Raw genomic sequence first — 26,694 nt, forward strand, 5'->3', positions numbered from 1 at the left:
GAGCAGCCAACAAGTCAGCCACACATCAGCTGAGCGGGCAAACTGTCACTGTCGACACCGCTGTCATCACCACTGACTCTCCTTTCCAGCAGCAAACCATTTGATGACTTCTACAGTCCCCTCTGCACTATTCCTGGTGCAAACATGGACCGATATGTTTAGCAAGAGGCTTCCTGGATGCAAATAGAGAAGGTCAGACTATGACTGCTTGCACTGCCCACGCCCTCATAACTCAGTCCAGTATGGTCAATGAAACACTGATGTGTTTTCAGGGACATGAAGCAATCCACTGTAGTATAGTCTTATTGGTTTGAAGTATAGTTCAACATTGCAGGATATATCCTCTTTGGGAGAAGAATAGATTAATACTACTAACTATGCAGCTCAGACATGTAGGCGATTAGCTTAGCTTAGCATAACGACTAGATGCAAAGAGAACAGTCTAAAAATACACTTTCATCTTAAGCTCTCTACTTTCTGGAGTCTTGTGTCTCAAACAAGACACCATTTGTTACGCTTTAGCCAGGCAATTATTGAATATAGTGTACTATATACTAGGGCTGCTCGATTATGGCAAAAAACATAAGCTCGATTATTTGGGTCAATAATTTATATCACGATTATTAAAAACGATTATCCATTTACTTTGAAAACATCAATTTATTGGAGAAAAAAAAATGGAACAGTATGTTTTTAACAGTTGATTACTCTGAACTTTAAGTATACTTCAACTGAAAAACCAACAAAAAAAAAAAGTAATAATAAAAAAATAATCGTTTTATTTCGATTACGTTGTTTTCGTAATCGTTGCAAGCCATAATCGTAATTGCGATTAAAATATGATTAATTGAGCAGCCCAAGTAAAATGTTTCCTTTAATAGGTTCAGAAAGTATCACTGTGTGTGCATAATGTGGAAACCTCACTGTTTAATATTCCCTTTTGAGGGAAGAGGCATTAGTGCTGTGAGCATAACATATTTTAGAGCCTGCACACCTACTGCAACACAGTCTGTTCAAGCCCACACAGTCCTAAGAGGAATAATCAGGAACAAGTACCATGTGTGTAGGTCCACATTAATGAACATATTTTCAATTTATTAGAACTCTGATTTAGGGAGCTAATCAATGCCTAAAGTGACTGATACTCTTTAAAGCAGGTACCAACACATTGCAGAGCACTTTTAATAGAGCTCAGGTACACTGTATCATACCGATACAAAAAAAAACACAATGAGACACAAAACAAATGGCAAGTGACTTAAAATATATACATTTATACACATGCGAGGGTAAAGGGCTGTAAGTGAACTGTGGGTGCATTGAACGACAGTCATTAACAAAACATACATGGAGGAACTCATACAGTATGACCTAAACAAATGTGGTTACAGAACATAAGATGTGACACATTTAAATTGCTAAAACCTTACATAGCTGCAAAGTAATGTATATTGCATGTATATGTGAGTAGTTAAGCGGGTCTTCTACTTTTAGGCAGAGTCAATGGTGAGTTACTTTTCAGTAGGGAGAGGGAGAGCTGTTTACAAAACAGGCAAGTTAATAGAGGAGGTATTTCACTGCACATAGACCCTTGTAAGTGTGTAGACCTGTTTACCTTAGATACTGTATCCATATAGCTTTTAGGGATTATCAGGTATAATACTGTATCTGCATAGCATTGACCGTACATTCAAACTCATTCACACTATTCATTCAGGTACTTAAGTGTACATTACATTAAGCATCCTCATCTACACAGAGCGAAAACAGATACACAGAGGAAGCCATTCTAGCAGTCACAGAGTCTTTTGTTGAACTTCCCTTTTGCTCCATCCCCATGAGGAATCATTTAAAAAACAAAATAAGATTTGCTTTTATTCTGTTGGAATTCCAAGGAATAGTCTGCTTAAGAGTGAGTGACGAGACAACAGAGCTTATTTATTATAAGTGTAAGATAAATCCAGATAAAGATACAATGGATATACCATAGTATAGTGTTAGCCATTGTGCACTATTGCTTCTGTTTAGTGATTATACTGGGCAACAGATACACCCACATTTCTCTTTTTGTGTGTGTTAAATTGTATTTAAATCTGCATGGGACAAATTGACCTTTAAGAGAGGAAGATAAAACCTGACTTCGCACCATCAGTGAGATATACTGGAATAAAAACGATATATGATTTTCCGATGCTTCCCCAAATAAGGCCCTGATCCTACCATAACAATTTTGATAACTTGATAGGTCATTCATGCATTAATGTGCAATTCAACAAGCAAACACACAAAACTGGATGCACAATAAACATTAGTAAAATCAACAATGTACAAGCTTTGTTCAAACATCCAAAATGTGTCCATTTCTGTAGTTGGCTTGAGTTCGAAAATGATGTGCATTCCTGCTTTATTTCTTACATAAATGAGATCTCTTTAGGTTTATTTGCATTATTTTATACGTAGTATGAAGCAGACAAGCACAGTCCATTCATAGCTAAGGGAAAAAACCCAATTAGCTCGATCAGTTAAGAGCTTTTTGTTGAATCAGTACCTCATACACTTTTCAAATCTTTCCACCTATATACAGTTACATACTATACACACCTAGTTTGTCTGCACAATGTGTTCAGCCGTGCAAGTGTGCCCGTGCTCTACCTGTGAACTCATTACATTCTAATCCCCACCAAGGTACACAGTCATTAGAGTATAACACATCTGCTGTTCTGGGCCAGGCACCCATGGGATTGATCTATCAATCTATCATGCATTCCTTAATCCTCCAAAAGAAAATGAGTGGAGTTTTCAAATGAATTCTTCTGCCTGGCTGGCAGATGGTGCAGTGGCCGTGATGGTGTTTTTAGCTCCGAAGGATAAGCAAAAACCAACAGCAGGAAAATAAGCCAGCTATATTTGTATATGTGAAATGTGAATGTGAGTCTATATGTGTAAGCGTTTTTAAGTCTGACCCATTCTGACAACAAAAGGTGTGATATGTGAGTGATGGGGCTGTATTGATGTCTGTAAACATAAACGTCCAGCCCCCAAAACAGCCTAGAAGCAGCCCGACTAATTTTAGAAGATCAGCGTGCATGAGATAAGCTTCACCAACATCAGTGTTGCTGAAGGACAACAAGTTCATGCACATGTCCTCTTCTCTTCCACAGCTTGTCTTCTTTGCCGATTTTCCGTTATAACCACCCATCAATGGCAGGAGAAAGGATATGCGTGATATGTATATGATATGAGTGTCTCTGTGCATGTATGTTGATCCTAGAGGAGGCAGGGGTCGGTGGGGGATTCACAGAAGATGCTGGAATCAGAACAGGGTCCATTGCAGGCAAAGTGCAGCAAAGAGCAGTGCGAGGCTCCAGAGCTGTGCCCAGCTGGAAGTCGCTGAGCCCCCTATCACCTTCACCGAGGGGGGCTTGGAAGGGTTCTCGCGTGGGCTTTCACCTCCAGGCTGTCTCCCCAAGGGCTTCCCTCCACTTGAGGCTGTATGTGCTGTAACAGACAGAAACATAGAGAAAAGGTGAGAGAGAAACAAAACAGAGATAAATGGTTTAGCTCATCACTGTAATCATGCTAATCTGCTATAATGTTCAGAGTCCTTTAGGCTTGTAGAATTGTATATATGGGGCTTTTCATCATCCATTCTAATCCCCTTGTCTCATTCCAAGGGACAACAAACAATCACATAAAAATGATGAATGGTTATGTCTGTTACAGTTAAAGTGAGTTCATATGTACATCAGAAGAAGCACAGCTGTGTTTCAGTTGAAAGCGCCAATAAATTATTTGAAGAGTGCTTTCAATATTTCAAAAGATGTTTTACAGCCACTGTGTTACTATTCAGCTACCAACACATTTTTAAATCCTTTCGTCTCAGTGATAAAACGGTGCCACTGTTTTTTCTGCCCCATGTGACAGAAAATTAAGAACTGTCATCTCCACACACATATCATGATGGAGGGTTGACCATGTGTCTAATATCCAGCAGCAGATGATGAACAACCTTAACTGCGTCATTACGGCCAATCAGAGATAAATTAAGGTGGTGAGGGTAAAGCAGATATTAAGAAACGATAACAATTCCAATCCCCAAGACACACATAAAGTTACACAAACCACTTTTTCTGTCTACATTGGTGAAATACCAGCTTTTCTTCAAGAGGACTGTTCTCGTGAATCAATGAATTATTTTCCATTGACAAACTTCATCATCGCCCTGCCTCTAAACCACCTACTTTCTTCCGTTTGTGTTTGCGACAGATTGTTGATGTCTCTAAAATCAAAAGGAAATGATTCTCTCTGCTTATTAATCATCCTTCTTCCCGCTCTACTTTATGCATTCCAAACTCAGCCCAGATATGTTCACCATTAGACAGATTATCACGTTCAGCGCAGTAAAGTGCACCCCGCACTTCCAGTTACCAATTAAGTTAACCTGCATCAATAAGACCTTACAAGTGCCATCAATTTTCTGTGTGCACATGTGCTGTGCTAGGAGCTCTGCAAGCTTTGTGTGAGCTCTCAAAGAAGGATGGGGTGAAATTAGGGAAGGCTCATACCCATAGATTCTGAAAGAAACAAGTAGAGCCATGGCCGAAGAAAAGAAGAATACCTCAGCCATACCAAATTCTAATCTCAAAATGTGTCTTTATGCTGTCACTGTTAGAAAAATAGGCCAAGTTTGCAATGATTCCCAGCAGTGTGTAAAACTGATACTGTTTCAGCTTCAAGTGTGGGTACTACTAAATTGACAGTCAGGTGTGTGATAAGTTATCAGATATTGCATCCATATAAAATGGCAAAAATGTGGCACCCACCCACACACTACCTTTGAACACCTAACTAAATCTTTACAGACATAGAAAATACAAAGCGTATTTCCGTATTTCTGTTTTCCTTTCACACTTGGCATCTAAGAATGCATTCTTTTGTAGCACATCAACCCATCCCTACTGTGCCCTATGGGTCTGTAAGCATGCATGTGTATGTATTTGTGAGTAGGGATAGGCAGGGCTCTGGAGAGCGAGGGGAGTGTTTTCCGTGCCAATGGTTTTTGTTGTTCCAGTAGACAATAGACAAAGACATCATTTATTCTAAATCAGATTGCTGTTATTGTGTTAATGGAAATGGGCTGCATCTCATCGGGGAGATTTCAGTAAACAGCATTTGGAAGGGCCAACGCACCACTAACACTACTCCACTGCAGGCTAACCAACTGGCTAATTAATGGAGCAGGTCCATGCCAAAACAAAGAATAACGGCATAGAAAAAAGCACTGGCACTTTGGAATGCATGGTGTTGGAAAGCCTTGTGATATTTGAACTATGAAATAAAACTAATCATCTAACATGGTCTGTTTTAAGGTAAAGCCAAACCAGGTGATTGCCTAGAAGGCCACCAGCTGCGAGGGGCATAAAAGAGAACAAATGAGATATTGTAATTTACCTCATGGCTTGTTTGTATTAAAATGCCTTTGTGTTCATAAATCAAACAAAGCTCACAGACGACTCAACAAACCCTCACAACGACATTCAGGACATGGATGAGGAATACTTCTTGGACCCAAAGAGGTGTCCAAAATGTGATGGATGGATCAATGCTTCAGTAACACCGGTGAATCAGTTTGACATATTGTTTACACTCAGAATGAGTGTAAATCTCTTATAAATCTCTTATAAATAGAATTAGACACTATTTAAAGAGGACATTGTTGCAAAACCGTGAGTGGTTTGATTCTAAAAAACAGATCAACATCTGTTGTGAAATAGACAGTTTAAGTGCTTCAAGACACAGCTCTGCCATTTACAGGCGCAGTAGAATATAAGACATAGTTAATATTTTATATACTGACATTTTATGTTATGCAGTAACGCAATGTGTCATATTTATCTAATACATTTCTTTTAAGCATTTTTTCCACATTTTTCAACATTGCTTTTGTCACATTTACAATGAAAAGGATCTCAAAATGTGAGGAAACCTTTTAGATTTCCAGTCTGTTTCAAATGAAGTTTTAACCGATTTAAGTTTCTTCCCCAGCTATTAGGTCCTAATAATGTGTATAGTGTATTATATACAATACATATTCATGACTTCACATATGCCTGGCTTTTTCATGTGAGAAAAATTGTCTAGCAAAAACAACTATACTGCAATAGTGTGGAAATGTCATGATAATATTTACAAATACAGTTATACAACGGAAGAGCAGAAGCAGTACAAACTTGGTAAAAGCAGTATTGTATGTTAGTTATGTTCCTAAAAGCAAGCAAAAACTAAAAGTACAATTAAATGAAAAACCATGAGGACAGGAGGATAAAGGAATGTCATGTTGTTGTCATAATGAGACAATGTTAGCAGATAAGCTGGGCTTCATAAGCTGGCTCATGTGTAAATCCCCCAAATATGATGGAGGAAAGAAAAGGGAGAACAAGAAAGAGCGACAAACAGAGGGAGGGAAGGAGGGAGAGATGACGGAGAGGGTTGGAAGAGGGAAACAGTCAGTTTGGCTTTTCAGTACGAGTATGATGATCCATCGTCACTCGTATCAAGACAGATGGTATAAATCATCCCGATGCGATGCGATGGCACGTAGAGATGCTTCTTCCAATATAACAACAGTCAATGACATATTTTCCCCAGCAGTACAAGACAAATGTGATTTGATTGGTAAAAAGCTTTATAATAGACAACAAACAGTGGCAGAAGAAAACATGGTGATGGAAACCAACAGAATTTGAGTGCTAAGGGGAAGAAGTGTGTACATATGTGTCAATATGTGTATGTGGATCCTATAATATAATACATTGTGGGTTGTGCTAGCTTTAATTTCTCATTAGAGACATGGCCATGGCGAGGAAGAGGATGGGGGATCATGTCACACATCTGAACATCCAACACTGATATATAATGACTGTGGTACCTTCATACACATACAGTGCAAGTAAGGAACACAGCTGAATCCCAACCTATAGCTTGTTAAAGAGGGGTGTTCTGTCTTCTGCCACCTTGCTGACCTTTTCATTGGCTAAGTGTGTGAGAAATGATTCATAGAGTCCTCAGTCACTAATGCTCCTCCAGATGGGTAGATTGTGTGTTTGGAAGAGCCTCCATTTCCCTCTGGCCAAGGAGCAACAACAGCTGCTTCTAACAAGCCTGGCCACGGCACTGAAGAAGAGGTGGACCTCAGGCTTTAGCCAAGAGGAAGGAGGGATGGAAAGGGGGGGGAGGGAGAGAGGAAGGGAGGAATAAGGGTTGGAAGGTGAGTGGGAGGAATAACAAACCCCTTGGCCATCATTCTTTGGAAAAATTGAGGGACAGACATTTGCATGATGGTTCTTTGGGCAAACATGTCAGTTTATTGCTGCTAGTCCTCCCTCTCTCTTCGTCTCCGTCCTTCTCTCATTCCTGCTCTTAACTATTTTGTGTTTCAATGGGTTAGCAAGCACAAAGCCACTGCTGCCACACAGATTAACCCCTGAAACCTATGCAAACGGTTCTCAAACAATAATTCCTCTGTCTTCAACTGATAAGATGTCATCTCCCTTATACTCAGCACGTCATACCTACTGTAGACGGGAATACAGACACGGACCGGACAAATTCACACAACGCATATAACCACACGAATACACTCTATTTGGGATGGCAGCAGGTAACAGGGCAATGAGTTTATTGAGGGACACATCCAATGAGTTGCTTTAGGTCCATGTGTGTTGTGCATGGCTGTGTTTGTGTTTCCTGGGACCGAACACAAGCTGCCAAGCTGTAATCCAGCAAGGAATGGCGCTACTGTATACTGGGGATTAGCAAGTTGTCACACTATATTCTAACAAGATAACAAGGACGTTCTTTCAAGGCTCAACACTGACTTATAACCATGACAGACCTAAATATACGTTCTCTTCAATTCAACTGTGTTCGTTTTCTTTCTATTTCTCTGAATCTGCCCTTGCTTGTGTTGTTACATCTCAGTCTAATTACACTCTAACCTACTGTTGTCTAGAGTAACTGAACCACCTACATGCAAATAGAACAGTTGTTTATCATTTGCTTTTAGCCCCTGTGTCAGTTTTCACCACCCAGTCTGCTTTGAACAGTTATGGAGACGGTCAGAAGGTGGATGTTTGATTTATGGCACATTGAGGGAGCGTGGAGGAGGTCAGTAACTTGTTCTTCCTCACTCTCATTCTCACCACCTTCCCCTCTCTCTTCCTTGACCTTCAGGGTCTTCAGCGCTTGATGTGAGACGGACACAGGGGGGGTGTAAAGCTGCTCATGGGCTTGCGTTTTGACAAGGCCACTGGACCTGCCTCACAGCAATGTTTCATTAAGTGGGAAAACCTTTGACACATGTTTTATTTTAACACTCACACAGGCAGACAGAAATGTAAGCATGCGCGTAGGGCTCAAATATGTACACATCATCATGGTCTATGCCCATATAATGACAGACATTGTGTCTACATTTAGAAGTGAGACAATATGCGATTGGCATGTCACCCATCTTTATCATCTGTGTGTGTCCAGCATACATTTAAGACTTGAGAATGAGCATCTTTTCCTCTCCTGTGACAGCTAGGCCAAGCAGATGAATAACGACACTGTTAAGTTGCCAAATCAATCCATATTTGCTGGGAAAAAAAAAGGTCTTTATGCAATTGTCTATATGTCGTTGAAGCGTGGGCACCAGCTCATCGTTTCTTGAATGCAGTAAAATGATTTGTACCATTAGTCTCTGTCATTTGCAAGGACAGGGTATTCTCCTCTGATCCAACCTGATGTGTAAGCGTTGCTAGATATTTGCTACCTGCCATTTATCCCTTGATAGTTAAAGGCTCTCTGTTACCTAAGTGATGAGAACAAATTGAAACATATACAGCACAGTGTTCCACAACCCCATTTTATCATAGGAACACATTTCAATATAGTTTAATGATTGTAGATATTACCCGAGTTATTTCATACACTTGGGACAAAGTGTGTAGATAAGCTCTGTGCTGGCCCTCATTTGGGGTTCAACAAAATGACGTTAAACAATACAGACAGATAGAGGACTTAAAAACAAACATCTATTCAGTTCTCAAGACTCATATTACTTGATTGCAACTTTAGCATCATGTTCACATAACAATATACTTGAATGCATGAAGATTTCCACACACTAAGAGGTATTCTCTTTTCTCTCTTGGGTAAAGCTAGCATTACTATTACACAAAGCTATTAGTCTGCCTCCGATTAGACCTTTAGACACCGATAAAAGAGTGATGCTGCTCCTGGTGGCCATGGATCACGGCTGTCTTGGCGTTGTTAGGTTCAGCTGGAGAATGCTAACACTCTGTGGATCACTATGTTTTTAAAGGTTTGTTTTACTGTCTCACACACACACATACACACTCACCTTCCCTAGCACTTGCATCTTTCCTTATCTCTTTTCACACACACTTTCTCACAAAGAGGGATAAGGTTAGAGGGTGGAGAGAAGGGGAAGATGTATTCACACAGTTCATTACTAGCCATCCATCTTTGCGCTGTTTTTGTCTCACCCACTATGTGGTGCCATGTCAGGCAGGGGCTCCTTGCCCCGTCAAACTAATCTACCAACTCTGTATTCTAAGTTACACACACGCACTCACTTCTCTGGGAACCGTCCCTCTGGTTCACAGGCAACCTACAGTACAGTGTATAGGGCTTGAAGGCCACTCAAGGGGCTAAAGGGGCAAACATACAGGGGCACCAGTGGAGAACACGTCTTACTCCAGCTAACCTAGCAACGGGCACGGCAGCATGGCAACTCCAGAGCAGGGATCAGTGCAATGGAATCTGCCCAGCGCGATTCTTGGCTACACTAGACTATTAAGCTCCTTGGCAAGATTAAGATTTACTCCCCTATACACAAACACATACACACAGAAACAAATAGGCAAAAGAGGCCCTGGGAGGACAGTGACCTCCACCAGTCAATGTGACACATTCTCAAGATGGAGGGGCATCCTGAGGAGAAAGTTCCCTTTATGCAAGAGAGAAGCTGAAGGCCCAGTACAACCCCACACACATATAAAAGTCACACCATAGTCTCCCCTAGAACACTGATTTTGGATGATATCACTCACACTCACACACACCAACACCTGCATGCACTCAATGGCAGATGCCTCATTGCATTGGCAGGTGTCAGGTTGTCCTTGTAGACAAACAAGCGTGAAGGATGCAGAGATAAACTCACATTCATATTCTTTTGCTCCTTTGCTCTCGCACACATGCATGCTCACACCTCATCGCCATCCATTATAGTCAAGAGGAAGTGCAGTCAAGAGATGCTGTCATCGTGTGTGTCTCCCGACATAACATTTCACACATGGATCCCTCCCTGCTGCCTATTGAAATCATCCAAGCAGTGCAGAAGTCTCAAGTCTCATGCTGACAATTTCTCACATTGTTTCTCTCTATAATTGTGTGTGTTGTTTTTCCTTGAGTACTGAGCACTCAATGACAGTCAACCCTTGAGAAGCTGTTGATGTTCAAGTGACACTTAGGGCTCAAAGGGCCTTAAGAACAGAAAGCAGTGTTTTTAACCTGCTCATTGTCACCAAGGAGTAGTGCTGTATCCACTATAAGGTTGTAATGGTATGAGATCACTATAATATTATAAGCGTCTCAGAGAATACAAATTAAAGACAAATATTAGTATTATCAGATACTGTACAATGACCCTTAAAGGAAAGAAAACACAACAATAAACACAATTATAAACGGGATAAAAAAGGATGCAACTAGGTTATACAGCTAGAGCTTGTCAGTTTACATATTAGCATAAATATTGTATATTAAATGAAATACAATACATGTATGATACCCTTCACCTTTATACGCTGGTATACTGTGATACTGGCACTTTGTTGGCAGAAAAGTCAAAGGTAGAGAACAGGATACAGTCTTGTGTTGCGGCACGTGACTAGCCTCCAATGATTTAAAGTGATATCCAAGTGATACTTGCCTTTTAACTTCAAAGTCAGAAATGTGTCTTGGATAGAAAAAAGAAGTTGTGATGATATAAATGTTTGATTTTGTGGGGGTGAGTCGAATACTTTGATGTAAACTCTTGGTTGCATAACTGACTGCAGTTTAAGAATCAAATTACTCTGAACTGTGCACTAACTACACTGTCAGTGTGCCTTCTTGTCTGATCAGTAATCAGCTGAAGCAGTGAGAGGTCAGCCCCCTCGCAACCCTGGGGCCCGACAGGCTGTTCCAGGTTCAGCTTTAATTGCCACATCAATTATGGACAAGGGAGAAGGGCTTTGTCGCTCTCACTGCTGGTCAATAGCACACGCTTTTAATGAAGTGACTTGTCTTGCATGTGCAGCCCTTTGATGCAAGCACATATAAGCCGCACATAGACCAGCACAACAGATAGTCAATACAAAAATTGGCTCATTGCTACCAACCTCCATTATCTGACCACTCATGCAATGCTAATGCACTTCTGCTATCTGAAACAGATACTCTGATCGTGGTTGTTCTTTAAAACAAAAGTTTGAGTTTAAGATAGAAGGAGCTGCCTCAGTGGGAAAATCCAACCCAGAGTCGTTTTCTTGCTTTCATTCCTTCTTCCCTCGCCTAGTCTGTATTTCCCCCTGCATACCAGGCTGATCTGAGACAAAGAGGATCAGACTCATCTCTGCTTATCCTTCTACTGTATTTTTCAATATCAGTGGAATGTCTGCCTTTATTTGCTCAGTTTTGTGTTACAGCAGGAATGTCAGTTTCTGTGCTAGCAGCCAGGAGTAGGCTCCAGGCAAGACAGGGGGAACATTCACACAACATGCCCCCCCCCCCCTCCAATCACCATCACAACCCCAAGCAGAGAAGTCCAGGTATGGACATTAATAAAGCAGCCCAAATAAACAAGTTCCATCACTAAGTCACCTTATCTGTGGCTTTTAGTGTGTATCCAGTATATCCAGAAAAAAAAAATTTAAAAAAATTCACTGAGTTCTGATTAAATCTTGACCATTTGGCAGCCTAAAGGTTTGGTCCTAGCCTGACTGGGGGCCGGGGTGAAAGGGTGGTATGCAAAGGTATTCTGCACACAATAAAATTCAAGTAATATCCATTGAATTTGTAGCTTTCAATAAAAAACACTTTATGAGTCTGGACACCATCTTTAAAATGCCATTTACTGCTTGGAAACCTGCAAATTGTGTAACGATTTCTTGTTATATTGGTGAATAACAGCTCCTTCTGTGGTACTGTAGTCAAGACTTTTATGTGGCTACCGTATCAGAGCCCTGAGTCACTAACATTCCTTGTTCCTGGGCTGGTAAACTTCATAGCAACCATACAAAATACTGAAGTCCATGTATAATTTTTACTAACTTCCGAGGTAGTAACTCCTACCACTTCCTTTACTTTATAACCTGTTGCCATACCAGAGATCTTTGGTGTTTCCAAACATCCAAAGGTGTGCTGGAGAGGTTCAATCATAAAAGGCCTCACTGATACTTAAAAAGGAAATGATGATGCTGGCTAATGAGAACCATTCTCCTCTGATGACCGCTTGCCTAGGGAGCCATTCAAGCACATTTGCTCTCAAAGTGCCATAAAAACCACAGGGCAAGCTAGCTAGGAAGAACAAGTAGATCCCTGAAAAGAAATGAGGAAGACTGTATAAAAAAGGACTGTTCAAAATTGAGGTTGTTTTAGTTGCCTACAAATGTAATTTATTGGTGCATATTCAATACATATATAATGTCAGATAGAACAAATAGATGACTCTGCATATTTGAGTGAAAGTATGACTCCTCCCACATCCATCCGTTAACCAGACCATCTTCCTGCATAGCAAAGCCTTCTCTGATCCTCTTGTTCCTTCTTTTCCAACCCTACTCTGCCCTGGGGTGCTCTCTATCAGCCCCTTGAGCTCCAGATGAAAGGCAAAGGGGAAATGGCAGTCCTTCTGGTAATATCCGCAACGGGACACAGCCAATACATCTGCTGGCCAGGCGGCCTCTACGCACGCCACTCCCAAAGGGCCCCGGCTCAGTCCAGGACCTGGGATGGGAAGATCAAGGGGTTGGGATTGGGTCTACCCAACCTGGTAGAGTACACAAGCACCAAATCCCCCACCCACCCTTCTAACCCCCGTCTCTCACGGTAGATTCGATCATAGGTTTGTATGTCGCAATCGCATTCTCTGAATCTGTTAACATTTTATTCTCAAATTAGCTGTAGTTCTATGTCACATCTGGTTCAGCAGCCACACATCGTATGGTAAGCAACATGGTATTACCCCTCCAGTGTTGTAACTGTCTCAAACCATTTCCTTTGACCTTTAGCTATGACCTGGTGTCCTCTCTCAGACCTGAACTTGCATGACATCACCCTTAATCTCCACTCTTTTTTTCAATTTTAGGAGTTTTCTAACATGAAAGGCAGGTGTAATGTGTCCAGGGCAACAGCAGGCTGTAGTGGGCTTGGGGCAGGTCCAGTGTAATCCCGCTAACACCGGTGTAGGTTGGCCATATCCTGCCCAAGCAGCCGTCCATTTCAGGAATGTGCTTCCTCTGCCAGGGTGAACAGCTGCCGCACACCTTTATGGCCTTTTCGGCTTTGGAGAATAGTTCTCTCAGTGCTTTTGACATTCAGGTACAATCACACCAACAAACCAAAAACAGGCAGATATATGAAAGTTGTATCAAGGTCAGGTTCATCAATACGTATTCCTGTATGCAGTGTTTTGAACGTTGGAATGGTAGAAACAAGATCTATAAAATGTGTTATACAACTGTGGATAGCTACATGTAAACTGAACATTGATTGATTGGGAGCCCAGATTTCGTTCCGGTGCCCTTCAGCTTTAGATTCAAAATCTGCTGATTGGAGCCTTCTCATGCCAGACCGACCCACCTCTCAATGTCTTTGAATGTGTGTGTGTGTGTGTGTGTGAGTAGGTGTGCACACCCCTAGTTAACCACTATTAACAACTTACATTACACTTTTTTTAAAGGACAAATTAACTAGCAGGTGTTGATTGAAATATTGCTTAGAGTTTACTTCCCTAGGGGTCAGGTTCACACGATGAACGCACGCACGTGCACACACAGACACACACACAAACACAAAAACACATCTAGCTGTTTCCTTGAGGTGTGCAAGAAGAGACAAGTACAGTTGTTTTAGTTTTCCTTCTGCTCAAGAATAACAGAAGCACACTGATTCACTATTAGGTCTTTCCATCTTGTCAATTTAAGATGGCAAATGCAAAATGATCATTGTCAATGGCTTCATTTTAATAGAGAGGTTTAGCCACTGAAGTGCAGAGTGTGTGAGCAATGCCGGGGTGTATCACTTATTTGATGATCTCACTAGTGTTTCTGAAAGATTGCAATTGTTACCAAAAGAGAATTGTAATATCATGGCTCTGCGCTTCACACTTCTTCACAGCACATCCCTCCGTCCTCAATCACAGGAAGTGTTTATAGATGCATTTACTTCTCCTTCCCCTCTGAGACGGATAACCTGCTTTCTCCTCATTTTGTTTTTTTGGCTTCTCACACCTTTGTCAGGCAGATTACCTCAACAGCAGCACTACCATACAGGAATACAATACAGAGGTTCCAGCAGTGGGGATGCTTTTAAATCTCCCACGTTATAGCCTAAACTCCAGCTAATATTGAATCAAAGTGAAATGCAAACTTTCACTCTATATTCACTTTCAATATCCTAAAAAATAACATCGCTTCTGCTCCATCTGTTATTCCAGATTTGCACAAAAGGCCAGAAGAGAAAGACTGCGCCTACTCTGCCAGAGAGAAGACAGCTCAACTCACAGAAGCAGACAGACAAATGAAGTACTGTTCTACCTTTTGATGCACAGACATTTGGAGTCTGCTCCCTCTCCCTAATGGAGAGATAGTGGTCTAATGTGCCACTGTGGTTCTGTCAGAGATTAATACGTTAATGAGCTAGCAACAAATGAATAGCTCCTTTGGAAGGATCAGCCTTAAGTGTTCCCCGGCTAATACAGTTAATAAGCCAGAGTCACGCCACAAAATGTACCACAGAAAATGCTCTCATACAGTAAGTAGCTGCAGGGCAGAGAGATGATATGGTTCATTAAAGATTAACTGATTCATTAACCTGTTCATGGCTGTGATTACGGCAGTTGGTACATGACTAGGCCTTATTTAGTTGGCACACAAAGTACACCATGTCTCCAGGCAAGAGGAGCAGGATCATAATAAAGATCAAACTGGCATGACATCCTGCAATCAGACTGCACTTTCTTTTAGAAGCATATAGCTAATTGAAGTATGTACAAATATTTATACTTTCCCACTCTTGTCTTTTAGGTTTTTTGTCCATCAATAATTTACTAAGCCTTCCTTACAGTTTCAAATATTAACATTGTGCTGTGTTTTCATAGTTGCCCACTTGTAGAAGCATCTGCATTCTTAGGGTCTGTATTTGAGTACAAGAAGCTTACTAATGCAAGATACAAGTATGCTATTCGCTTCATCTGTAAAAATGAGCAAGCCATGAGGGCCGATTCCATGGCTAAGAAGCTGCTAAGTAACAATGTTATGGATTTTTGGAAAGAAGTGAGGGCTAATAATAAATGCAAAATATCTCTACCATGCACTGTTGACAGAACATCTGGAACAGACAACATTGTGGAGTTATGGCGACAGCATTATAGTACCTTATTCAACTGTGTCCAAAGTGAACTGTATAGGGTAGATGATATTGATAACAATGAGTCAATGGTGATAATGCCACATGAGGTGTGCCAAGCTATAAACAAGCTGTCGGACAACAAAGCCAGTGGTGTAGATCATATTTCTGCTGAACATCTTAAATATGCTAGTGTAAAGATAGCTCCTCTTCTTTCTATCTGCTTTACTGCCTTTATGAGTCATGGCTTGTTACCAGACTCAATGTTGTCTGTTCTGTTGGTGCCAGTTATTAAGGACAAAGCTGGTAAAGTGGGAAGCCTAGACAACTATAGGCCCATAGCACTAGCCAGCATACTGTCAAAAGTCCTAGAAAGAATTCTGCTGGACAGATTAGATGACTTTATTAACTCAACAGATAACCATGGCTTTAAGGCTAAACATGGCACTGACTTGTATATATACGCCTTAAAGGAAATTGTCAACAAATATAGAGGTAATAACTCCTCAGTTCTTATGTGTTTCATTGATGCTTCTAAAGCCTTTGATCGTGTTAATCATAGGAAGTTATTTGTTAAACTGAGTCAAAGAGGGGTGCCCAAATACATTGTGAGAATTCTGGTCTACTGGTATGGCCACCAGACTATGCAAGTCAAATGGGGCAATAGGGTCTCAGCCCCATTTGGGGTTAGCAATGGTGTCAGACAAGGTGGAATTATGTCCCCAGTTATTTTTAACCTCTATATTGATGATCTGTCCGAGCGACTGAAAGCCTGTAATACTGGATGCATGATTGGTAGTACTCTAGTGAACCATATTATGTATGCAGATGATCTTGTTGTGCTGAGTCCATCTAGCGCTGGTCTTCAGCAGCTTCTTGCTGTTTGTTCTGTGTATGGTGTGGAGCATGACATCAAATACAACACCAGTAAGAGTTCTGTCATGATCTTTAGAACCAAAGAGGATAAATGTCTGAAATTTCCTGATTTTAAATTGTCTGATATTAATCTTAGTGTCTGTAATAAATTAAAATATCTTGGACACTTTATTACAGAACAAATGACAGATGATGAAGATATTTATAGGCAATGCCGCATGATGTATGCACAAGCAAACATTCTCTTACGTAAGTTTGGTGCATGTACAGATGGAGTGAAGATGTCTCTGTTCAGAGCATATTGCACACCGCTCTATACGGCACATTTGTGGTCAAACTACAGAAAAGCAAGTTTACGGAAACTTCAAGTAGCTTATAATGATGCCATGAGAATATTGCTGAAGAGACCTCGATGGTCTAGTGCAAGTGAAATGTTTGTGGCTGCAGGAGTCAATACTCTACAAGCTGTTTTAAGAAATCTTATGTATAAATGTATTTGCCGGCTTAATGACTCTGATAATGAAATCCTCTTGGCCTTATCGAACATAAGGTTTAGTACTACACGCTACCAATCGCAGCTGTGGAGACATTGGTATAGTTGTCTCTTTGTAGGACACTGATTTAAATTATTCTTAAACTATGAATTCTTTTTATGCTGTGTATGTAATTTATTATATGTAATGTCTTGTCTTTTATCTGGACCCTGAGTCTGTAATAAAGTTTTAATAATAATTACACACAAAAAAATGGCACCGGTGATGATGGCTGCTGTGTCTTTTGCTCCTCTCCAACTCTGCCTTTTTATGTCTGTTTTATTGTGTTGCACTGTTGGAGGAGCCTTTGACCAACCATTTTCATTGTCATACTACACTGTAGCTGTGTACAAATGACAATAAAAGCCTGGAATCTTGAATCTTGAAACATGCATTCAGTATGAAGGAAGCTATAGGTATATCACCTTAGTGAGACTTGCAGGAATTCCATCACATCTGAGTGATGACAGAGACAGTGAGTCTGTTCTCTGCAGATTAGCGCACTTCATTAGCTTGGTAATGAATTATCTCTCAGCATAATAGCGGGCGGTCATGTACCCTTTTAACACGGACCTCGGGAGCTCTGCCAGAGCTACATAGGGGTAAACAAGTCTGCAGATAGATGGAAGCTAAGATGTGCCTCCTATAACACTATCATTATTTTCATCATCAGAAAAACTAATTTAGTCCTTTGAAACGTGTTAAAGTTGATGTATTTATGTAACAGTTTGTCTAATATTTGTAAAGTCATTAAATAATAATAATACAAATAATACATTTTATTTAACCTACAGTTTAATAAATACTCTAAGCGGTTAAAAGCAACCGAACATGATCAAATGTTGTTAGTGAAAATTATGATGACGGAATTATATTATTCCCTTTGATATCATATAATTGCCATTGAATGTGCATTGGAATGTCATCCATTTTGAACATCACTTCAGTGGGTGGGCAGATGTCATGAAAACACATAAAAATGCCAAGAACGGCAATGTCAAAAAAAGGCCTGATGGTGAGCTCTTCTTTCAAAATTGTTGTAAATAAACATGTAAAAAATATTTTTTTCCCCCAAGCTTGTAATTTCAAAGAGCTTGACACGTGTGAGTACAACAGTAACTGAAGAACAACAGTCGCTATCCACTTCAAAGCTTTGGAAATTGCATAACAATACACCCAAGTCCAATAGGCAGGCTGGTGAAAATTACAGATATGAGCTGTTCATGCATCACAGGATAAGTGTTGTGACTGCCTGTTGTCTAAAACAAGACCGTTGCTGTAATTTGTTATAGTTACCAATAAGCAAATCCCATCTTTTCAAGAACCATGATTTTGTATCTGGATGACACATATTATTTTAAAGGCTTAGGAACATCTGTGCAGGCAACAGGACTCACCAGGATATTGATTTCTACTTTGAGCAGAGACTAAAGGGTTTTGTCCTGTACATGTCTGACAGTGGTTTTGATTGATTATCCCCTGCTGTTGGAATACTGCTGAAAGGCTGGCATGTTTTATCCACATCAACAACAAGGAGCAAAGCAGAGAGGACCTGTTCAGAGCTGTGTTTAACTCGCAATGTAATGGCTATTGATTGGTATATAAGCTGCATTGTGGTGTGGATACCCTTCTCGCTATCCTTTGGTAAAACTAGGCCGTAGTTTTGACAGCACACCAGCCAATACCATCCAGAGCTATTGACAGAAACAGAAGAAGGGAGCTGCAGAAGACGCTATGCCTCCCAACATCCCACTGTGACCCACCGCCTCAGAACGGGAGTTTTACTTAAGTTACCTATCATCTATCTTTGAAGGATTTAATACAATGATGATTGAGCCTATGCCCCAAGAGTTTGCAATATTTATATTTTCAGTTTTACAAACTGGGTGTGTCCTTGATAAAATTATGTGTTAAGTTTTGCTATAGTGGATACACACTGTAGGAACCACATATGAAGTATTTTTCTGTGTTTGTTACGGTACATGTTTTTGAGTCACTATTGCCGCAATACACACCAATACAAAAAAAGCACAGAATTCTGAACACATGAAGCGCCCTACAGATTCTTTATCAACAAGGATTAAAATCATGAGGATTGCAACTTTAACACAGGATTAGAACTTGTAAAATGTTCATTTGAGTGTTGAAAATGTAAAGGCCAAATGATAATGTCATTAGTGTCAGTAGTGTCAAATGTGCCAACATGCAATTTTAATGATGTGGCAAAATGTGATTTTGCTGTGACTAAAGTTATTTAAAAGAGATCAATTGATTGTTTGTGTAATGACTGAATGAATGTCTGTTTTATCTTTTTCAAGGATCTGTTGTGCTCATTTTGGCATCTATAATGATGTGTCTATAATAATGTGAAAACCATCATAAGGCAACTATGAGTGTAACATAGTAAGACAAGTTAACAAGTAAGTGTAAAACTTGCTTGTGTGCATCTCAGTGTACTTGTTTAAGAGAGTATTTTCCCCTCCATGTTCCTTTTTACTCCTCAATGGTTGTAAGAAAAAGCTTCAAAACAACTCCTTTGTTTAACTTTGTAGGCGAGAAACAACATGATACTTAGGGATGGTTAGCAAGAAGGTACTGCAGGAGATCAAATGATTCTAATCAAAGCTAACAAAAGCCCCAACACCTCCTCACTACATTGTGTGTGCGTGTTTGTATTTGTAGTTCTCTGTGTGTGTGTGTGTGTGTGTGTGTGTGTGTGTGTGTGTGTGTGTGTGTGTGTGTGTGTGTGTGTGTGTGTGTGTGTGTGTGTGGATATTAAACCAAACCGGCTTTTTTTCGCAGATTTTGAGGAAACCTCCTCCCCACCAAATTGTAGCATCAAGGAGACACAATAGGCGAGGAAGACAGAGTGTGAAATGTGTTTTAAAGTGAATATCCCTTGCCATATACATATATAAGATGAATGAAAGAGAGCATTGTGGAAAAGAGTCTAAAGCTTATAGAGCAAAAGAAAAATGAGGAATTATAATGTCTTGATTTCTCCTTGGCTAAATCAGGCGATTGAAGGTAGAGCACAGTAAAAGTTAAAGTTAAGCTCCAAAGTCTGGTTGTGCCTACTTCTATTTGTAAATACAGACGCCAAAATTGTCACACATATTCAAAGAACGTCACAGGACAAAATGGCTTGTGTGAGTCTTTGTGCACGCAGTCATGGACATATATTACTTACAAGTATGTTCTTGACCGTCTCCTGAGGCCTGACAGCCATCTTCATCGTCACAGTCTGTGGTGCTGCCCTCTTCTGTTTCCCCACTGCCCAACTCATCCCAGGCCTCCATCTGGCCCAGTTTAGGAAACTTCTCCTGGGTCTCCTGGACAACAAACAATAATACAAAGTTTATCACTTACTAGCAGCAGTTTTTCCCACTAAAATATTCATGTCCCCGCGCCCCCTTGTTCTGCTCCGACGTGTCAATACCTGTAAATGTTAGCAAGGGCCCAACAGATGATATATAGAATCCTGGGATAATCAAATAGTGGTGTGGGTGTTGTAGAGTAAGGAACCTGTCTGGGAAGCTGGCGTGTTACATTTCATTACAATAAAAATGAAGAGGAGCATTGTAGAGAAAAAGCCTTGAAAAACAAAACCTTTTTTTTTTTTAGCTTTGTGCTATTTCCTTTATACAGCAACATGTATTTCTATTTGGATAGAGCTCAATTTACTCTTACACCATGTTTTTCTGTTATATATATTTGTTCTTTAAATAGTTACACTAGTCATCTAATATGGTCATTAGAAACATCATCTGTATTTGTACTTTATCTAACTGTAATCAACATGTCGACCTATAGAAACCATCTCACATGGTACTAGGAGGACACAGTTCCTTTCCCTGACTGGAGTATAAAACACCGCTCCTTATGATGTTCCCCCCCTTCCAGCATGGGGCCAACTAATAACAACCTTCCTGCTGTCAACCATCATCAAGGTGGTCTCTGTTCCATCACACCATGTCTAACAAGAAGCTCTCCTGACACCACAACAAATGATCCTTTGGAGTATAAGGAGTTAGTAAGTGGCGTGAATACAATATTTGTTGAACATGACGAACTATAGACACACATAATTATCTCTTTTTGTTTTGGACCATCCTTAAGGGTTGCATATGCATAAATGCACACATGGACACTAATACAAATTCATGAGCAGGCTCAATCTCGGTTCACAGCTGACCTTCATATGGAGGATCAACCATTAGAGACATGTTCAGAGGTGGTAGGAGGAATGGGGGGGTGTTTGTGGTGATGAAGGTGACTAATAACCTTGCCATTAACACCAGACTCTTGTGTGTCACTCAACACACCTGACAGCAAAGGTGACCTTTAACCAGTTGTCTACTGAGCCTTCAACACCCCAAAAGAAACATGTAAAGACAACATTCTGATAACTATAAGTCAACTGACAATGCAAAGCTCAATGTAGGGTATAATAATGAAACAAGACTAAGGTCCTCTGACACATGCACTGCAACCCTGAATTGATCTAGAGATTACCCAGAAGAGCTGTATTTGAGAACGCAAATGTCCAATTAATTCTGACCAAACGTCAAACAGACTTTACCCTGCCAGTTACCTAATACTAAATCCATCAAAATGGATCCTCTGGGAACCAAGAATATTGTACAAAGTTTCATAGCAATTCATTCAGTTGTTGATGAGATATTTCACTTTAAACCTTCCTACCCCGCTACATCATTTATGTAAAACTTAAGAATAGATGAACAGAAAGTCAAGGCCTTAAACTAGCAGGAAGAATTAATGAGGAAAATAATGAGTAACCCTCACACAAATTCCTGTATAAATGTCAACAGTTACCCTGTTTCAGTGTGAACATCATTATGAGTAATAATATATGTTTGCTTTCTGCAATATTTACCAGATTATGGATTAACATTGACTGCAAGGGAGAGTGGAAGGGGACACGATATTTTAATTCATTACATCTGCCGTGCATTACATTTGTACTTAATGTTAATGCGTCCCCCCCTCTCACTCAGGCCTGAGTGAGTGAAATGAGGGCTACAAGTGAAATGAGTCATGTGAAACCATAACAGACCGCCAGGCTCCATGAAACTGGAGTGGGATCTTTAGTGGAAGCAGCTAAAACATATCATTTATGCTCACCGCAAAAAATGAAAGCAATAGAGAAAAGCTGGATGGCTTAGTTTTCATAGATGGTCAGTAATGTACAAGAGGATTACTTTGAAACAAGGTGAACCACATTACATGCTGGTTCCAGTATTGCATTTTATAGTTATAGATTGGCTCACATTACATCTTGTTGACAGGCACTTTATGTGTCCTGCCTGATTTGAGGCTGAAATGTGAAACTTTGCTTAGGCGATGCATTGGCTGCAGGAAGCACACTAAAAATCATATTTTCTGCTTTAGCTGTGTGCTACTGGGAATTGTAGTACCACTTTAATGACATTATTCTACTGCTTCGCATTACAGGAATAAGTACATTGCTTGATGTGAAAAATAAGATCACGCATCACTGTTGTGTGTTTTGGCTAACCAACCAGTCTTGTTACAGTTTTGCTGTCCAAATTATCATTGCTCAATAACCTTATACTATTTAATATTTGTGTGAAATATTGATGAGTGCTTGAGTTTTAAGTTGAATTATCTTTGACACATTTTTTTTCAGTTTATCCTTAAATTAAGTTGATGCTTATAAAGTTGAGGAAATCCCCTCTATGGGTTCCTGATAGGGCTGAACGATATACCGTGTCATGGCGATAACCGCGGTATGCGCATGCGCGGTATTCACACCGCAGAGACGTGCGGTTATATTCATTTTTTTTTAAAAATGCTAACGCACTTTAGCAAATAATTCAAAAATAAAGATACCCTTATTACTTATCGAAACTGCACATACAATATATCCGATTAAAGCTGAGACTCCACAGATTATTTAAGTATAGTATCTAAGCGATCCGATCTCGTAACAGGGGAAGCAAACACAGACATCACAACACGTACCTTTTACGGGAGATAGTCTCACCGTAGCTGTCAATCTGATCAAAAGACGTGTTCAATGGCATTATGGTGAGACATCTCCCCTAGAAGCTACGTAAAGGTACGTGTTGTGATGTCTGTGTTTGCTTCCCCTGTCCGAGTTCAGATCACTCAGTGATGATACTATATACCTAAATAATCTGTGGAACCTCAGCTTTAATCGGATATCTTGTAAGTGCAGCTACGAAAAGCAATAATAAGGGTACTTTTATCTTGAGTTCTGTGCCAAAGTGCGTTAGCATTTTTCGCTCAAGGGTCATTTAGATGCTTCTTATGAGACTTGTGTTTTGTTTTGGTAAAAATGGTTTGTATCGTCAGTTAGCTGAGATTATTTCCGTTAATCTCGTATAACACATTAATAGGTTCTTAAATATTACGATCCCCTGAGACACTGTCGTGAAAAAAAAAAGTAAAGTACCCGCCGGGACTTTGGGGTTTGGGGTTTAAAAAACCGCAATATATACCGCAGGGGTGGAAAAAATCGCGATGTCAGTTTTTTTCAATACCGTGCAGCCCTAGTTCCTGAGATATCTTGTTCATGAGTATTGGATATATGTGAGGTCGCACTGACCTTTGACCACCTGATTGTTATCAGTTAATCCTTGAGTGCAAGTCAATGTCTTTGCCAATCTTAAGGAAACTCCCTCATGACGTTACTGAAATATCACATTTATGAGAAATGTGCAAATGTGAAGTCACAGAAACCTTGACCTTGGACCTTTTTTCAAATATTAAACAGTTCATCTTTCAGTACAGTGGATATTTGTGCCAAATAAAAAAGAAATCCCTTCAGGTGTTCCCGAGATATAGTATTTGAATAAAGAATGAACAGTAAAGAACTTACATAAATGCAGTGCACATTCTAAGGTGGAAATGCTCTGCTGAACAGCACAATGTTTGTACCGACATCCTTAAGATAACCATTTGGGTGTTAAGCTAATAACCGTTCCGTTCAGGGGACGTTTAACACAATGCTGCTTGGCCCTTAAAGACTTTTAATTAGAGACTAAATCAATTAAGGCGTCGTCACTGTGGAAACCACCGTCAGGCTGCTTAAGAATTGTTGATTGGCTGCCGTCCAATGCAGTTTGTTGGCTTGTTTTGACAATGTCGGAACGGCAGAACAGAAACTCTTCGTGTCACTTCTTTCTGTTGAAATGTCACCTTAATTGTCGTATTCCAGCAGCATAGTGAAGAAGTAAATATATAATTTGTCCTAGTAACTACAGGAAGAGAGATACGCCATGTTCCAATATGAGTAACAAAGAGTGTTGAATTAATAATATGCAGTGAGTTTTCTCTCCCTCTATCTACTTTGTGATTGACAATTGCTGAGTTTGAATGAGTGTTTTAAGCAGTATCCTGTGGAGTACAGTAGAAGCAGAACACACATTATATGCTGCTATAAGATGTGCAAGTTCATTTTAGATAAACATAATATTATAACTGAAAACAATATGTTCTAGCATAAAAGGACTCAGGACACTTACATGAACAAGAGAGTGAATTTGAGACAACACAGTATGGTCTATTATTGTAGTCAAAAGCCTAAGAAACTTTCAAAAATGTGTACTCATGATCTATCACACATGGTACACTGAAGAAAGTGGCTGTACTATTTAAATTGCCTTCTCTCTCTGACATATAACACAATGACTTTCACGAGGCTGCTGTGTTAGATTCAGATGAGTCTATTGATAGAAAGAAAAGAGAAAGAAAGACATGCTTTTGGTAAAAACATTCGACAGTCGATCAGACTGTCACGTCTACCTCTTCCAAACTGATTTCCCCTAGGGGTACGTTGGGGTACTGCAGGGGGTACGTGAGATTTAAAAAAAAAAATACCATGCATGATTACAAAAATAATCTTAGTACAATAAGTGACATAGAAAACACAATTTTATATAAAATATTTCTAGAACCACCAAGGGGGTTCTCATATAAACATGTCAAATGTGTGTATTGTATTTTATAGTTTCATAATATATCATTTTGTTCATTGTTTTTTTTTTTTTTTTTTTTGTCATATATATTACTTCAATTGAAAAACTCATTTTTTTCATGCACAAAGATGAAAAAGTCCATAGTTTGTTGTAATGCATGCATGAAGGAGTTAATAAATCACACACTGATGGAACATCACTATATTGTAATTATGTATATAGGCTTTTTTTATAAAAAATGTCCCGGGTCGGTCAGGGGGTACTCGGCTGAGAAAATGTTTCAAAGCGGGTACATTACTGAAAAAATGTTGAGAAGCACTGATCTAAAGTGTGTCTGATAATGGTCGGACTCAAACGTTTGACAATTTGGCTAATTTAAACATTTTTGTTGTAAATATTTCAAGGTCACATGATTACATGTATGGACACCAGAGTATAAAGTGCCTTGCCTTCAGAGATTTTAATTCAGAACGAACAGTATTAGCCCTGAATCAAGAGTGTTGCAACTTGCCTTCAAATTCTAATATTTGCAACGCATGTGCCAAGTAAAACAAACAGATAATGACACACTGACAAGAAAGAAAGACGGCGGGAAATAAACAGAGAAAAATGGGAGTAATAGTTATAGTGAGAGAGTCGTGCAAACAGGTGAAGGGGCTAACGGGGAGATGATGACAACAAAATAAGTTTTTATGCTCGAGGCTTGCTTCGAAATTACTCTGGCATCTAAAGACAAATGAGGTAATGCTTAGAATATAATTTCTTCTCTCACCCTGCCAACTCATTTTCCTCTTTCTTTCTCTTCTAAAGCATTCCTCAGACAGAGGATGATGGGGCAGGTATAAGAGCATCAGGGGCTGAATTCCTTCCTTACCTCCTGAGGAAGTTTGGAATATAGAAAAGGCTGAAAGAGAGAGTGTGTGTGTGTCTGTTTCGGTGTATTATGTGCATGCTGCTGTCAAACTAGTGGAACAGGATTATAAATCAGAACCTTTGTATGCCCACATCGAGACATGTGTTATTTTTCTTCACTGAAACGTTGAAACTGAATCACTTCATTGAGGGCAATTGTGGTGAAAACTCCATATGTGGACAGAGAGAAGGAGAGGAATAGGAAAACCCGGAGGAGACTCAAGGAAAAAATGACGGTGGCAAATCTGTGTAATGTCTGCAGAAGTCCATCCAACTTTTTTAATTCAAATGATGTCCATTCTGTCATATACTGTGAAGGCTTATAATGATTATGTGTAAAAGCAAATATCAACTGAGCAACAGATTAAGCATGTACTTAATGTGTAATTGTGTCGGTATACATACAGGCTGCAAACAAAGTTAACTTCTGGAATAGATAGGTATTGTTTGAGTGGATTAATGGCGCATGTTGTGGCCAAACCATTTCCAACAGTTCTCAATTGTTTGATAGACTTTGACTGGAAGATAAATAATGTTTTGGACTGGACACCAGTGGTAGATGTCAGAGTCTAGACTACAGCAATAGCCTCCCTTGCCATTAACAACAAGGAAAATGAAATTCATTCAAAAATAAATGTGAAAATCAAAGATGTAAAAAAAGTGAGCCAAGTACTTTTCTACTGTTGTCTTTTTCCATGGTTAAAGTT

General features: G+C 39.8%; 1 protein-coding gene across 2 annotated transcripts in view; it reads right to left on the minus strand.

Moving 5' to 3' along the window:
* Nucleotides 1-1,254: 1,254 nt before the first annotated feature.
* gpc5c (glypican 5c) overlaps nucleotides 1,255-26,694 on the minus strand; it is a 95,650-nt gene continuing 70,210 nt past the window's right edge. For both annotated transcript variants that reach the window (XM_034226134.1, XM_034226133.1), the window contains 2 exons: nucleotides 20,281-20,422; nucleotides 1,255-3,498 (listed from right to left, as the gene is read on the minus strand). In XM_034226134.1, coding sequence (XP_034082025.1) covers nucleotides 3,314-3,498; nucleotides 20,281-20,422 — 327 coding nt within the window. In that variant the 3' untranslated portion in view covers nucleotides 1,255-3,313. The remainder of the gene's footprint in view (nucleotides 3,499-20,280; nucleotides 20,423-26,694) is intronic.

The sequence above is a fragment of the Gymnodraco acuticeps genome, unplaced genomic scaffold, assembly GCF_902827175.1.
Source record: "Gymnodraco acuticeps unplaced genomic scaffold, fGymAcu1.1, whole genome shotgun sequence".
NCBI classification, from domain to species: domain Eukaryota; kingdom Metazoa; phylum Chordata; class Actinopteri; order Perciformes; family Bathydraconidae; genus Gymnodraco; species Gymnodraco acuticeps.